Source organism: Rana temporaria, chromosome 7 (genome assembly GCF_905171775.1).
Source record: "Rana temporaria chromosome 7, aRanTem1.1, whole genome shotgun sequence".
Classification (NCBI taxonomy): domain Eukaryota; kingdom Metazoa; phylum Chordata; class Amphibia; order Anura; family Ranidae; genus Rana; species Rana temporaria.
In genome coordinates, this window is record NC_053495.1 from 127385333 (window position 1) to 127400226 (window position 14894).

Sequence of the window (14894 nt, forward strand, 5' to 3'; positions counted from 1 at the left end):
CGGGGCCGGGCTGTCTAGATAATGTATTCTGTACAACTAGTAATTACCTTCACTGATGTCATTATCTAAAGAAAATGTGTTTTCAGAATCGGCTCTGAAATGTCTGCCCATGATCTGTATGGAAGCCCCAGTGTGAGGAGGGCGGAGATTTGTCATTGTAACAGTTTTGGAAATTACATATAAGCTGTGTGTTATACTATTAAAGTCTGTCTGGTTCCAGCATTCAGTCTTGGCTCATGTGTGGATGATTCTGTGATGTTCTGTTATGGGAAGAAGGGACTGTTTGACGGGGATATCATTCTAATACTGTAACAACTGGTTGGCAGCAGTGGGATTTTCCCTTCTATTCCCCTTTACACCCGGTTTCCAAGCAGACACTGGAAGAACTACTGGAAGTTCGTGGAAGGATTGCTAGCAACAAAACCAAGCGGGTCATCATAGCAGAATTAATGGAGCTAGACCAGGAGGACGGGATTGCAGCAACGCCAGCAGTACAAGAGATGGAGACACCAGTGATTCAGGAGGAGGAATCGCCAGCCAACAAAGTAATGACAGAGAAGCTAGCATGGTTCGGTCCGAACCCAACGGCGGATGTGGTGCTGAGAGTGATGGAGCTACAGGAGGCTAAAGAAATAAGAGACGCAGAACTACAGTTAAAACTGGCAGCAGTCCAACAAGCAGCCGCACATTCTCCGAACAGTGAGTACAGCACAGCAGACACAAGGAAGATTCCGTTTAGCGCTTTTAAAGCTTTTGATGAAAAAGACTGTGAGATTGATAATTACCTGGCAGATTTTGAGCGACAATGTAACCTGCACCGAATAGCTAGAAGAGAGTGGGTCGCAATATTGTCAGGCAAACTGTCAGGCAGAGCTTCTGATGCTTTCCGGACCGTGCCAGATCAGGATATCCATAGCTACGCCCGGGTTAAAGAAGTGCTCCTGGCTCTTTATGCAGTAACCCCAGAGTCCCACCGACAGAAGTTCCGGGACTTACGCAAAACCACGGAAGACTCTTACGCGGAATGGGCATGCCAGTTATCCCTGTCGGCCTCTAACTGGGTTAACAGCAGCCAGGCCACCACCGCAGAGGACATTTTGCAACTAATGCTCCTGGAGCAATTTTACAATCACATCCAGACGGACGTCAAAGACTGGGTGAGAGATCGCAGGCCCATGACTCTACCAGAGGCCGCGAAATTGGCGGATGAATATGCGGATACTCGCAAGACAAACCAGGTCACACCACGGGTACAACCTCCACGACCAACGGTGCCCTCACACCCACCAGCCGCTAGATACCAACCTCCTAACAGACCGATGACATCTAGCCCTCGCTATCCACGCCAGGAGGACAACGAACAACGCTGCTTCCGGTGCAAACAGCTGGGTCACTTCAAGCAGAATTGCCCCATGAATGACAACACCAGGTCAAATTGGTCTCAACCTCGGTACCGCCCACCAGCAGCAGCCCATTGTGTAGACTCGGCTTGGGATCCCCAGGAGCTGGGTCCGGAGGAACCATTGGGCACCCCTTACGAAGCCCTCATGGTACAATCTGTTATTACAGGGAACACCATTGTCAGCTGGTCATGGGAGACAGCCATGAGCCGGAGGGGCTCTGGAGGGAGCTGGGCAGAATGAGGCACCGCCGGCCACCCTCCAAGAAGAAGAGGTCCTGGAAGCCGTATAACAAGCTGACCTGGGAGGAGAAGAAGCGACTGGAGGAGAGGGAGTCGCAGCAGGCGTCCCAGATGCGGGCCGAGATGTTCGCCAAGGGCCCACCGGTGGCCCCTTACACCACCACCCAGTTCCTGATGATGGACCACGTGGAGAGCCTGCAGGACATGAGCAAGCAGGAGCTGATCCGTGAGTACATGGAGCTGGAGGAGTGCATAAGCCGCATGGAGGAGGAGAACAACCACCTGAGGTCACAGCAGGCTGACCCCCCAGGCTCCATGAACTGGAGATGGAGCTGGAGAAGCTCAAAGAGGAGAACCGGTGGCTGCGGAGGGAGCAGAGGGTGGCTGACCCTATGGGGCACTGATTCCAGCCCCCCGAACTCTGAGCACCAGTGCTACAGCATTTCAACAAATATAACTTTTTTTTTTTTTAATCTCCTGTGATTGTCACTTCAGAGCCATAACCTGCCCCTCCCATAGCGGGACACCTAGACGGCGGCGCACAGACCCATTCGCCGTCTTCACACTGACTTCTGGTGACTCTGCAGATCGCACAAAGACTTGGGGACTGACCGGCGTGTGATCTGACGACCCGGTGACATACCTGAGTCGGAAGCAGTTGCCAAGGGAGGTCAGTCACGCCAAACGGAGTTAACCTCGGACTAAAAGCTCTGAACCCGTCAACCCTACTGGACCAGGGAAGGTTCAACCGGGTTGCCGGAGCAGGGAGAAAAAGGGGGGCCATTGTGAAGGATGCTTCAGTTTAATTATCCCTGCTCGTTATGCTATGTGTGTTATAGAGGATTTCAGGTGTGACTCATTCCTCGGCTAACAGGCTTTTGATATGGTAATGACCTTTCCTCAGCCAGTCCTAGTTCAAAGGGTAAATGGTCTAGTGTGTTGTGTGAAGAAGTCCTGTGGTTACTGTTTACTGTGATTAGAAGGCGCTCATGTTAGTCTGATTGCTTCATTGTGGTAATTATCGCTTCTACATGCGGGGCCGGGCTGTCTAGATAATGTATTCTGTACAACTAGTAATTACCTTCACTGATGTCATTATCTAAAGAAAATGTGTTTTCAGAATCGGCTCCGAAATGTCTGCCCATGATCTGTATGAAGCCCCAGTGTGAGGGGGGCGGAGATTTGTCATTGTAACAGTTTTGGAAATTACATATAAGCTGTGTGTTATACTATTAAAGTCTGTCTGGTTCCAGCCTTCAGCCTTGGCTCATGTGTGGATGATTCTGTGATGTTCTGTTATGGGAAGAAGGGACTGTTTGACGGGGATATCATTCTAATACCGTCACAGGTGTCTTCTCTTTTTTTGGCCACTAGAGGGAGTAAAGAGCTGAGTTTTTACTCACCACACTCTCTACAGTGTCAGATCCGGCAGGACAAGCACACCTCCTCCGATGCAGAGCTCTGCATAAGGACGGCCACCGCTTCTCTCCTCCAAACGCTGGGTAACGAAGCCCAGCACAGTCCGTATAAGCAGGGGGAGGCTCCCCCTCATCCCAGGACAGCCGCCATTATTGCCCTAGGTTGCGCACGGGGGTGTGCTTTATCAGCATGGGAGCGGAGGAGGGGGATTACGAGCGTGCGTGTGCGTGAATGCAGATTTGAAAGATGTAGCTTAATACAGGAGCAATAAAGGAATCTTGGAGGCCGGCAGCTCTTCCTTTGGAACACAGCAGTATTCAGGGGACACGTAAGCTCTATGTGGTTGGTGGGGCACTACCAAGAGACACCTAGTCTATGGCATGAAACTGTGTGTTTTTAAGTTGCATACTTGATGTAGATTGCTAAACTGAGCACAGTAGTATATGCGTTGTGGTACCTCGGTTTGTTGCTTGGTAATATGTCTTCCCTTTCAGGAACTAAAAGACAAGCACCGCTGCCTGAGACGGGGCTCTAGCCGTGCCTGCTCGGTACCTTCCTCCCCTGTAAATTTTGACATACCTATATATACAGGAGGAGCCAATGCCACTATCAGGCGTAACAATTTCTCTGGTGGCACCTGGGCCTGCATATGTCACTGAGGACACTTTTAACCGCAGCCCCGGAAAAATTAGAAGGAAAGATCGGTACACTAATCGCAAAGTCCTCGCAAAAGGACAAAAAGCGAAGCAGATCTCCTTCGGTGGTTTTAGATCCTCTTTCAGAAAAATCTGAAGAGGAGAAGGATGAGGTAACACCTACAGAGGACAGGGATGAGGAGTCGGACGGATCAGGGATATCGGAGGAACCCTTTTCTGCTTCCCAGATGCTAAGGTCACAGGTACAATGTAATGATGAAACAGTGCATACTGCATTCAGGTTGTTCTCTACGGAGTTAACTGAATCACCTGTCTCCTCCCTGGGCTCATTAAAATCTCTGCGGGGTGCATGCTCTTTTCCGGTTCATCCGTTATTAAAAAAGTTAATCTACGCAGACTGGCTACATCCAGGTAAGAGTTTCTCACCCCCAAAGAAGTTTGACATTCTTTATCCTATGGCGGAAGAGTTTTCCAAGAAGTGGAGTCTGCCGTCTGTAGATGCAGCCATTTCTTGTGTAAATAAGAACCTGACTTGTCCAGTGGATAACGTACAGGTGTTCAAAGATCCTTCGGAAAAGAGGTTGGAATGTTTACTGAAATCTTCCTTCTGGGAGTCAGTTGCCCAACCTGCTGTAGCAGCAGTAGGCATGTGTCAGGTCCTCAAGGACCAGGTAAAACAGTGGCTGAAAGAGCTGCCTCCAGAACCCATTTAAATTGTGGGAGAATTTGCCTAAGGCCTTATGTTTTACAATAGATGCTATGAGAGATTTGATTCAGCAAGCATCTCGTCTCACACTACAGCTGGTGCATATGCGCAGAATTCTTTGGCTAAAGCATTGGTCAGCAGAGGCACCACGCAAAAAGATTTTGGCTAGTTTCCCCTTCCATGGTGAACACATCTTTGGGGAAGATTTGGAAAAATATATCCAAAAGATATCGAGTGGAAAGACCACTCTATTACCAGAGAAGAAGAAAAACAAGCGACCTTGTTTTTAATGTTCTCTCTCCTCGGCTCCTGGTAAATCTAGCTCCAGCCAGTGGCAACGGCATTTTCAGCCAGCCACAAAGGCTAAAGACCAGGCCCAGAAGAAAAAGAAGCAGTGGGGTTCAAAGGCTAACAAGCAGAACCACAAAGCCTCTTCATGAAGAGGCACCCCCGTTGGCTGAGTGGGGGGACAGCTTTGTCAGTTTTCAGCGGCATGGCAGACAGAAATCCAGGACAAATGGGTAGTATCCACAGTATCCCTAGGGTACAAGCTGGAGTTTCGAGAGATCCCATCTTCTCAGTTCCGAAGCTCAAGACTCTCCAAGGATCCATTAAAAAGAGTATCCTTCTTCAAGGGATTGGATTACTTGCTGTCTCAAGGGGTGATCACAGAAGTACCCCTAAAAGAGCAAGGTTCAGGTTTTTATTCAAACCTCTTTGTGATCCCAAAACCAAACGGAGACGTCAGACCCATTCTGGATCTAAGATCTCTAAATCAATTTCTAAACATTCGCCATTTCCGATTGGAAACTATTCGATCAGTGGTCGCCACCCTACAAGGCGGAAAATTCATGGCATCAATAGACCTCAAAGACACATACTTGCATGTGCCTATCCACCCCTCTCACCAAAAGTTCTTAAGGTTTGTGGTAGAACATCGCCACTTCCAGTTTGTGGCTCTGCCCTTTGGTGTGGCTACCGCACCCCGGGTATTTAAAAAGTTGCTAGCCCCTCTGTTGGTAAATCTGAGGGCACAGGGCATAGCAATAACAGCCTATCTAGACGAACTGCTCGTGATAAATCAGTCAGAGGCAGGATTGGATCACGCTGTGCTCACCACAATAAGATACCTGGAGTATTTAGGATGGATTGTAAACTTACAAAAATTCTCTCTACAAGCTCAAAGAAGGGTAGAGTATTTGGGCATGATCATAGACACAGCCCAAAGCCAGGTATTCCTACTAGAGCCAAAGATCAAGTCGCTAAAGGACCTGATCCACAAGGTCAAGGCAAAGAATAAACCGTCGATTCGCCTTTGCATGAGGCTATTGGGGAAGATAGCCTCCTTTGAGGCTGTCCCTTACGCCCAGTTTCATTCAAAACTACTTCAAGGCAGTATTTTAGCCGCCTGGAACAGGAAGATCTAAGCTATGGATTTACCCATGCGCCTGTCTTCACAGGTGCGCCAAAGCTTCAGTTGGTGGTTAAAGACCAAGAACTTGCAGAAAGGAAGATCCTTTATCCCAGTCACCTGGAAGGTGGTGTCTACGGATGCCTGCCTAATGGGCTGGGGAGCAGTATGGGAAGAAGCTCAGCCCAGGGAACCTGGGCCAAGACCGAAAGGAGCCTGCCGATCAACATACTGGAAATATTTAGCCCTCAGAACCTGGACACACAGGGTCACCCAGTTCGGATTCAATCTGACAATGATACTGCAGTAGCTTATCACCAGGGAGGCACCCGCAGTCAGGGTGCTCAGAAAGAGGTGAATTGGATTTTGACATGGGCAGAAGAACATGTTCCTTGTCTCTCTGCAATCTTCATTCCAGGGGTAGAAAACTGGCAAGCGGACTATCTGAGTCGCCAGCAGCTGTCACCAGGAGAGTGGTCTCTCCACCCCGAGATCTTTCAGGCCATATGCCAGAGATGAGGGACCCCGGATGTAGACCTGCTAGCTTTCAGGTTCATCAAGAAGTTGGACAACTTTGTGTCCAGGACGAGAGATCCTCTGGCCTACAGATCGGATGCGCTAATAATTCCATGGAATCAGTTCTCACTGATCTATGCGTTTCCTCCGATCGCTCTCTTACAAAGACTACTTTGCAGGATTAAGAGGGAAAGCCTGTAATCTTAGTGGCCCCAAATTGGCCCAGAAGACCCTTGTACGCCAAAATCATAAAGATGGCGGTAGGAAAACCTTGGAAACTTCCACTTCGTCATGACCTGCTGTCGCAAGGTCTAGTGTTCCAGCCTTCCCTACAAAATCAAAATTTGACGGTCCCAAGAAGGGACAAGTGGCATCAAAATCCACTATCTCCAGGTCAGGGGCGGATCCAGAATCTAATCTCAGGAGGGGCACTGCCAAAATTTCTGCAGGCAATTTGTAGGGGCAATGGCTGGTGTTGGGGCTTCAATCATCACCGTGGTTAATATGGTGTCAGGATGATTGAAGCACATAATTTCAATTATTACTGTGTGGGAGCAGCCAGGTGAAGGGGAGGACAGAGGGGTTGCAGCCAGGTGGAAGGGAGGACGGGGGGGGGTTGCAGCCAGGTGAAGGGGAGGACGGAGGGGTTGCAGCCAGGTGGAAGGGAGGACGGGGGGGTTGCAGCTAGGTGAAGGGGAGGACGGGGGGTTGCAGCCAGGTGAAGGGGAGTTGCAGCCAGGTGAAGGGGAGGACAGAGGGGTTGCAGCCAGGTGGAAGGGAGGACAGAGGGGTTGCAGCCAGGTGGAAGGGAGGACAGAGGGGTTGCAGCCAGGTGGATGGGAGGACAGAGGGGTTGCAGCCAGGTGGATGGGAGGACAGAGGGGTTGCAGCCAGGTGAAGGGGAGGACGGAGGGTTGCAGCCAGGTGAAGGAGAGGACGGGGGGGTTGCAGCCAGGTGAAGGGAAGGACAGAGGGGTTGCAGCCAGGTGGAAGGGAGGACAGTGGGTTGCAGCCAGGTGAAGGGAAGGACAGATGGGTTGCAGCCAGGTGGAAGGGAGGACAGATGGGTTGCAGCCAGGTGGAAGGGAGGACAGGGGGGTTGCAGCCAGGTGGAAGGGGAGGACAGGGGGGTTGCAGCCAGGTGAAGGGGAGGACAGAGGGGTTGCAACCAGGTGAAGGGGAGATAAGTTCTTACCTTGGATGATAATAATGGAATCACTGGCTTCCTCCACCCTACAGCCTCATGGTCACTCTTCTTCTCTCTTCCCCAGCTCCTGCTCGGCATGTTGGGGGGCTGCAATCATCCTGGGGCCTGCTGGTACTACATGTCCCATAATCCTCTTGGTTGTGTTTTACCAGCCATTGGCTCTGAATGTAGCCAATATCATCAGGCATTGCCTGGTGAATGAGAGTTACTGGGCTCAAGGAGGAGAGGGAGGGGTGGAAATCCCCCGCAGCTGCAGCTCTGCCTGTGTCCCTTCACAGAGCCTGTCAGCAACGGCTGATGGGGTCGGCATCAGCACAGCCTGCAGTGCAAAAAAAAATCAGGGGAGGGGGCCAATTGACATGCACAGCAAGGCAGTTTAAAAAAGCCTGATTAAAAAAAAAAAAAATGTTTTTTCAAAACCAAGCGAGTGTGACATGATTGTCTCGGGGGGGGGGGGGGAATTGCCCTGTTGCCCCCCCCCCCCCCTGGATCCGCCGTTGCTCCAGGTGTATTCGACAGACAATTATTCAAGCCTATGGTTTAAAGAACAGAACTCCTCCTTTTTCTGTTAGGGCGCACTCTCTTCCAGGGCGATAAGTGCTTCATGGAAAGTGCACCACCAGGCTTCGTTGGCTCAGATCTACAAAGCTGCAACTTGGTCTTCAGTCCACACATTTTCCAAATTCTATTAATTGGACGTGAAAGAACATGAGGATGCCGCCTTTGGGCGAAGTGTGCTGCAGGCAGCAGTATAGGGCTTCTTGTCCGTAGCGGCCTGCTTGATCTGTGTCTCCCACCCTTCATATGGAGCATTGCTCTGGGACGTCCCATTATGTAATGAATGGCTCTGTGTCCCGTGGTGTACAAGAAAGAAAACCGGATTTCTAAAACTGCTTACCTGTAAAATCCTTTTCTTGGCGTACACCACAGGACACAGAGGTCCCCCCCTTTTTATGGGAACCTGATAGGAGGGTGCTTCCCTGATGGGAGGGGTTTATATGGAGGGGAACTGTCTTCAATTGGTTGTGCCAGTGTCCAATCACCGCTGGTGACCCTTAACCCATTATGTAATGAATGGCTCTGTGTCCCGTGGTGTACTCCAAGAAAAGGATTTTTACAGGTAAGCGGTTTTAAAAATTCTGTTTTATTCCTTAGATTTTGTCCTGCAGAGATTTTCCATCAACAGCAAGGCTGGGCGATGGGGTTATGGGCTAGATCATTTAGAGCCAGCGATCACCCAAGGTTTTTGTAGACTGCTGTTTGGGGTTTGCCTGTTTTTCTTTTATTTCTTTCCCATCCATCATTGCAGCACTACTTTAGGATGCCTTTACGGTCAAGATTAAGAAGCGCCGTCTCAGTCAATGAATGCAAGTGAAAACATGATTTTTGTTACAGTAAAATCCATTTTTCTGAGTTATTTGACACACAGAACCCGCCCCTCTGATGATTGTGTTTGTTCCACTGGTTTGTGACTAAAGCCTGGTGTGTGTTTTTTTTTTTTTTTTTTTTTTTTGGTTGAGCAACAGCTGTGCTAACAGTCTGTTAGTACGGCAATCTCCCCCGCTGAGCTTTTGTGTTCTGACAAGGGGATCCCCCACAAGAACACTCCGTTCAGCGGTTTCAGCCATTGGCTGACATGCACACAGGCCGAATGTTGGTGGGTTTTTATTGAACCAGCTATTGTATCCCGACATTTGGCCCGTGTGTACTAGGCATAATTGAGCTTCCTTTATCAGAGAGCAGGTTTATATCAGTTATGACTGCACTTAGGCAGTGCAGAGTTCTTTTTCTGCTTAGTGTCCTACTCCTGTAGATGGCGCCATAGACCTTACTGTCAAGATTAAAGTGGTTGTAAAGGATTTTTTTTCCCCCTAAATAGCTTCCTTTACCTTAGTGCAGTCCTCCTTCACTTACCTCATCCTTCAATTTTGCTTTTAAATGTCCTTATTTCTTCTGAGAAATGCTCGCTTCCTGTTCTTCTGTCTGTAACTCACCACAGTAATGTGAGGCTTTCTTCCTCTTGAGGGGGAGGGGGGCGGGCAGGCAAGTCAGGACACTCTACTTTGCAGATAGAGAAAAGAGCTGTGTGTTAGTGGCCATCCTGACACTCCTGCTTGCCCCCACCCCCCTCAAGAGGCTTTCTTCACACCAGGAAGAAAGCCTTGCATTATGGTGGTGAGTTACAGACAGAAGAACAGGAAGTGAGCATTTCTCAGAAGAAATGAGGACATTTAAAAGCAAAATTGAAGGATGAGGCAAGTGAAGGAGGACTGCACTAAGGTAAAGAAAGCTATTTAGGGAAAACATTTTTTTCCTTTACAACCTTTTTTAAGAAGTGCTGTGTCCAGCCATGAACTCGGAAAGGGATTTTACGGTAAGAGCTCTTTCACACTGAGGCACTTAAAAGCTACCCATAAAAGCTGAGCGCTTTTGAGGCATTAGCGTTGTGCTTTCTTTTGGAAGATGACTCAAAAACTGCTTCAAGAACCTTTTTAAGGCGCTTCCCATTCATTTCAATGGAGAGGAGCGCTGTTGAGGCCCTTTTTTTTTTTTCTAAGATGCCGCTTGCATTGATTTTTAATGGAAATTGGTTTTCGTGGGCTTTTCAGATGCTTTTTTTTTTTTTGTTGTTGCGTCAAAGCGCTTGAAAAGTGCCTCAGTGCGAAAGGGCTCTAACTAAAATGTTGTTATTCCTCTCACGGTTGTTTTCTATTTTTACTTATGTTGGTTACCCATTGTTTACATTTTATTTTATTGTTTCTCTTTTCAGACAGGTAATGGATGTGCAAACAGCGCTGACACGGATTGCTTCTCCCACCATCCCCCAGAGGAATTTTACATATCTTTAATTAAGACTAGAAATTCAGTAGAAAAAGCTTCAGTTTCTCTGCCAGACAAATGTGGCCTAAATGAAAACTCTGAAATCTCTTCAACTAATGGTAATGAATTTATCTGAGTAAAGAATAAATGCACGCAATGTACGGAAATATATATGAAGATTGAAGGACAGTGCCCTTGAATTAGGTTACATCTCTAACTGGGAAACATTTTCTTTTGTTAATGCTTGTTTAATGTCATTTAATTCACCGATTGATACCTATAGCCTAAGTTCAGCTTGTTTAAAAAACTGAAAAGATCAGTTCCCAGCTGTTTTTGTTTTTTGGTCCAAAAAAAAAAAACTGCTTTGAGTCAGACTTATTAGACCCAGCAATTAAGTTCTGCTTTTATTTTTGTTTAATGATGTGCAGCATCATTCAGTCCACTTCCTGTGAGCCCAGGGCATCAAGGACCTGCTTTCTTCCCCGCTAACCCTGGATGTGCGTGAGAATGTGACAAAGACAGGCAGTACTTGGCATCCAGACTCCGCGCACCATCAGAGAATGAATAGAGTGAAAAGGACTTGGAATTTCACACAAATTTAACAAAGACAACCCGGAAAAAGCAATGTATACAGTTGTGTTTTTTTTTGGGGGAGGTTTTTTAAGTAAAGAGACAGGGGTTGCTTCAGTAAAAGGAAGGGGCAAATGTGGAGGCAAGGATCTGAGCTTGGAGTTCAAACTACATGAGCTTTGTCACTATTTTAAGGCAAAAATGATAAAAATGTAATCTATTGTAGGAATACTGTTCGTATAATCTGCAGCAATTGAAGGATGTACAGCATAAGGCTGTTAACTACTCAGCAAATGCTACATAAAATGATGTATCAGGATTTAGAGATTATCTTCTCCTAAAGAGTAAAGTTTGCCATACATAGATCAAAATTTGTCCAGTTCAGCAGAGACCGGCCGAGATTCAATCTTATGAATGGGCAGACTGATTGTACTCAAGTCAATCCATTGGTAGGCTGAAAGAAAGCAAAGTGGGACTGTACTCTGACCCCGCATACAAGAGTGGGAAATGTCTGCCAGTCAATACTGGATCCTGCTGGCAGAGATCTCCTGTGTACAGTGTACCCTGTGACTTTACTGACAGGGTGCAATCCAGATCTAGGGCAGTAATCCCCCTAGAGGGATGTTGAGACTCTGAAGTCTCTGCTTGGCACACCCATCATTAAGGGTAAAGACTGGGCATGCAGAGTCATTTTTCCTGGACAGTGTTTCCCTGTGTTATGGGGGTTGGTCTGGAGCAGTTAACCAATGGGGGTGACAAATTGCGGTCGCAGAGCACAAAAGGGGCAGTCTAGCGCAGCACATGTGCATGATGGCGTCGTATGCTTCTGCATATTTACGGACACCACTTTATCTCAGATCCCGGACACAGTACACTTGTCTATGCAGCTCCCTAAGTCTACACAGGATGGGAATCCTGTCGTAACACACCAGGCTTCAGTCTGCTCAACGCCAGTCTGCTTTTTGACCAACAAAGTAGCAGCAGCTGCGGCTTCCTGAGTGCTAGCCAAGGTAGGTGTTCTGGGTCAGGGGGAGGGGGTTTAGATTGGACTCTCAATCAAATCCTTTTATCAGGTACGGAAGACAGACATACATACATACATACATACATACAATGTTCTCCTTGCCATAGATCCCAAAGGGGTCAGATTAGTTTCGAATTCCAATCCTTATTTGGTATTTCTAGTGCTCCTACGGGCATAGTCTTCCACTTCCTATGTGTCAAGGGAGGAATTTCTGCTGCCATATTAGGGATGCGTGATCACTCTCATAAAACCGCTTTCATGGATGGGAACCATGTCTGTTCTTAGAAGTATTCTATAGCTCAAGTATTGTTTGGCAGGCTGCCCTTTAAAAGCAAGTGCTTGGTTTGGACCATCCTTGGATGCCTTCAGAAGGTGGGCAGTGGAAAGAGCATGCTCCTTACCCCTTAGAAGGTAGTCAGAAAATGGGATGTCTTCAGATTCCAATAAGAGTTAATTTCGTAAGCAAGCAGCTTCTGGCTCTAAGCTAAAGACTAAACCAGGACCCTGTATTCACTATATTTGGTTTCCCACAATACACAGAAGATGGAAATTCAATCGTTTTAGTAAATAGAAACTACTGAATACCGTGTCTCATCAGCAGTTAGAGCAGTCTTGTGACTTCTATCCGTGTCTAAAGCTTGTAGGAGAAGTTTTCCCCCGATCCTCTTTCTGGACAGTACTGAGTGGCCCTCTGCTGATCGCATGCACTCTACTGTTCTGTCAGTAGATGGGTTGGTTTCAGTCAAAGAAGAGGAGGATAAGAGAGATCGAATCGCACATCCTTTATACACAATGCAGAGGATTAACCCCTTAGGTTCCACCGTGAGTATAACCAGCATGCTTTACTGCATTTTCAGACTGGTTTTCCTGCTGTGGGTTTAGTAACCCTTTAAGGCAAGCCATAGATGATTACATTTTTTTTCCTTCCACAACAGGTGGAAGGAAAGAAAGTCGCTTGACTATAGGAAAGGGTTTGGGACTTTGATCGAGGCACGCATAGACACGTGCCTCCATCCCTGTGGCGCAGGAAAAAGGTTGGGACTTTAAAAGAGGTGTATATCCAAAGATTGGTGCAGTGAACATGACCTTTTCAGAATGTTTATACTGAAATAATAAAATAGTATTGTATTTATGGAAATATGCAAATCTTTGATTTGGGAGATTTACAATTTCCTACAATATCAATAAGAAACTCAAGTTTGTTTCTCCGTGCTATTTTGAAGACAAGTGACACAAATGATATTGCCTAAAAATATTTACTAAAAATGCAGTGCAATTAATATCAGGTATATTTGGTGATGAAACAAATGGATATACTTCTACATATAAAAAATAAATGGTTATAAAGATAATTCACATTTCTATACAAGCTCTATTACAAATTATCACATTTCAATTCTAGAATACTTGTATATTTAAAACTTGGTAACTCTTATGCCGCATACACACAATCAGGCTTTTGCCTGGCCAAATCACATTGGAATTCCATCTGTGAAAAATAGAACATGTTCTATATCTAAACTCCGATGGAATTTACGATGAAAAAAACTCACATGGGGCTACACACGATCAGAATATCCGATGGAAAAAGTCTGACTTTTTCCATCGGAAAATTCCCATTGTGTGTACGCGGCATTAGTGAAAAGCTTCCGTGACTCCATGGACTTAGTGTAAACAATTATGTTTACCTTAACTATGGTGTGATCTCTTCTCAAAACAAACAGACCTTCTTCTTACACTCTTAAATGCACAAACAAAAATGTTATATTGTGCACAGCTTGATAATCTGATCAAGACTTATATTGAATTTAGAATGAATCCATGGTTTAACACATACTATAACCAATCCAATTCTAAATACTTTGAAGTCAGTATTGTGAGATATAACAATATATGTATCTCCCTTGTTTTAGAAGCGAAACAAAAAAATACTGTAGTTAGAATTCGCTTCACTCCAAAACTAATCTAACGATGGATTGGATTAGTCAAGCATATACTCAACAAAACTTCAATTACCTAAAAAGGTATACATGAAAAGATTTATACTTTACCAGAATTTAAGAGTTCTGTCTGTTTGAGAAGCTTCCTGTGAGGTGATCAGTCCCATAAGACTCATTCCAACCCCCCTACATGTTTGCGTTTCAAGATCTCCTCCTTCCAGCTTCAGTCTCCAGAGAGATCTCCTCAGCCTTTCAAATGTAGAGCCAGTTCCCTTTGAGCTAAGTGCAACACCTTTTCATCTCACCCAAAAAGTGGGTGTGTCTCATTACTATGTAATGGATAATGTCATATGACAATATGTTATTGTAGGTAACCATGACAACCAAGTATGCGGCCATCTTGAGTTATTATTATATTCGACCACTAGAGGCAGTATTGGATAAGAAATTACTCCTAATGTTAGGGTCACCGAGGCCTAATATAATGTATGACCCCTTTTGACCTAAGCTTAACAAAACAAAATTAATTGTCCAATGTTTGACAATCACGTGTCAATATCCTCAGCCAACCTGGCGACAACTTCAATTTATGTGTTGGGAAAAATAAACCCCACATAATTAGCTATGGGTTTGTTGAATTCCTTGAAACTGAATTCATTGGAATGTACCGTATTTATCGGCGTATATCGCGCACTATTTTCCCCTTAAAATAAGGGGGAAATCGTGGGTGCGCGATATACGCCGATAGCCGCTTCCCGCACTCAGTTTGAAATCCTGCGCCGACATATACCGAGTGCAGTACACTCGGGTACATTCGGCTCGGCTTCGCTCGTGCTCACGCATAAACGTCACAGAGCGTGAGCGCGAGGGAAGCCGAGCCTTGCCGAATGTACCAGAGTGTACTGCACTTTATATGTCGGCGGAGGCGTTCGAACTGAGCGCGGGAAGCGGGGACTCGACTTGAGGCGCGCGCTGGAGAAGCC

The 14894-nt window shown here is 46.5% G+C and overlaps 1 protein-coding gene across 1 annotated transcript in view; it reads left to right on the plus strand.

Annotated features, from left to right (window-relative positions):
• The window catches only part of TDRD5 (tudor domain containing 5), a 336334-nt gene that overhangs the window by 304229 nt on the left and 17211 nt on the right, over positions 1-14894 (plus strand). The window contains exon 15 of the mRNA XM_040359954.1: positions 10328-10496. Coding sequence (XP_040215888.1) covers positions 10328-10496 — 169 coding nt within the window. The remainder of the gene's footprint in view (positions 1-10327; positions 10497-14894) is intronic.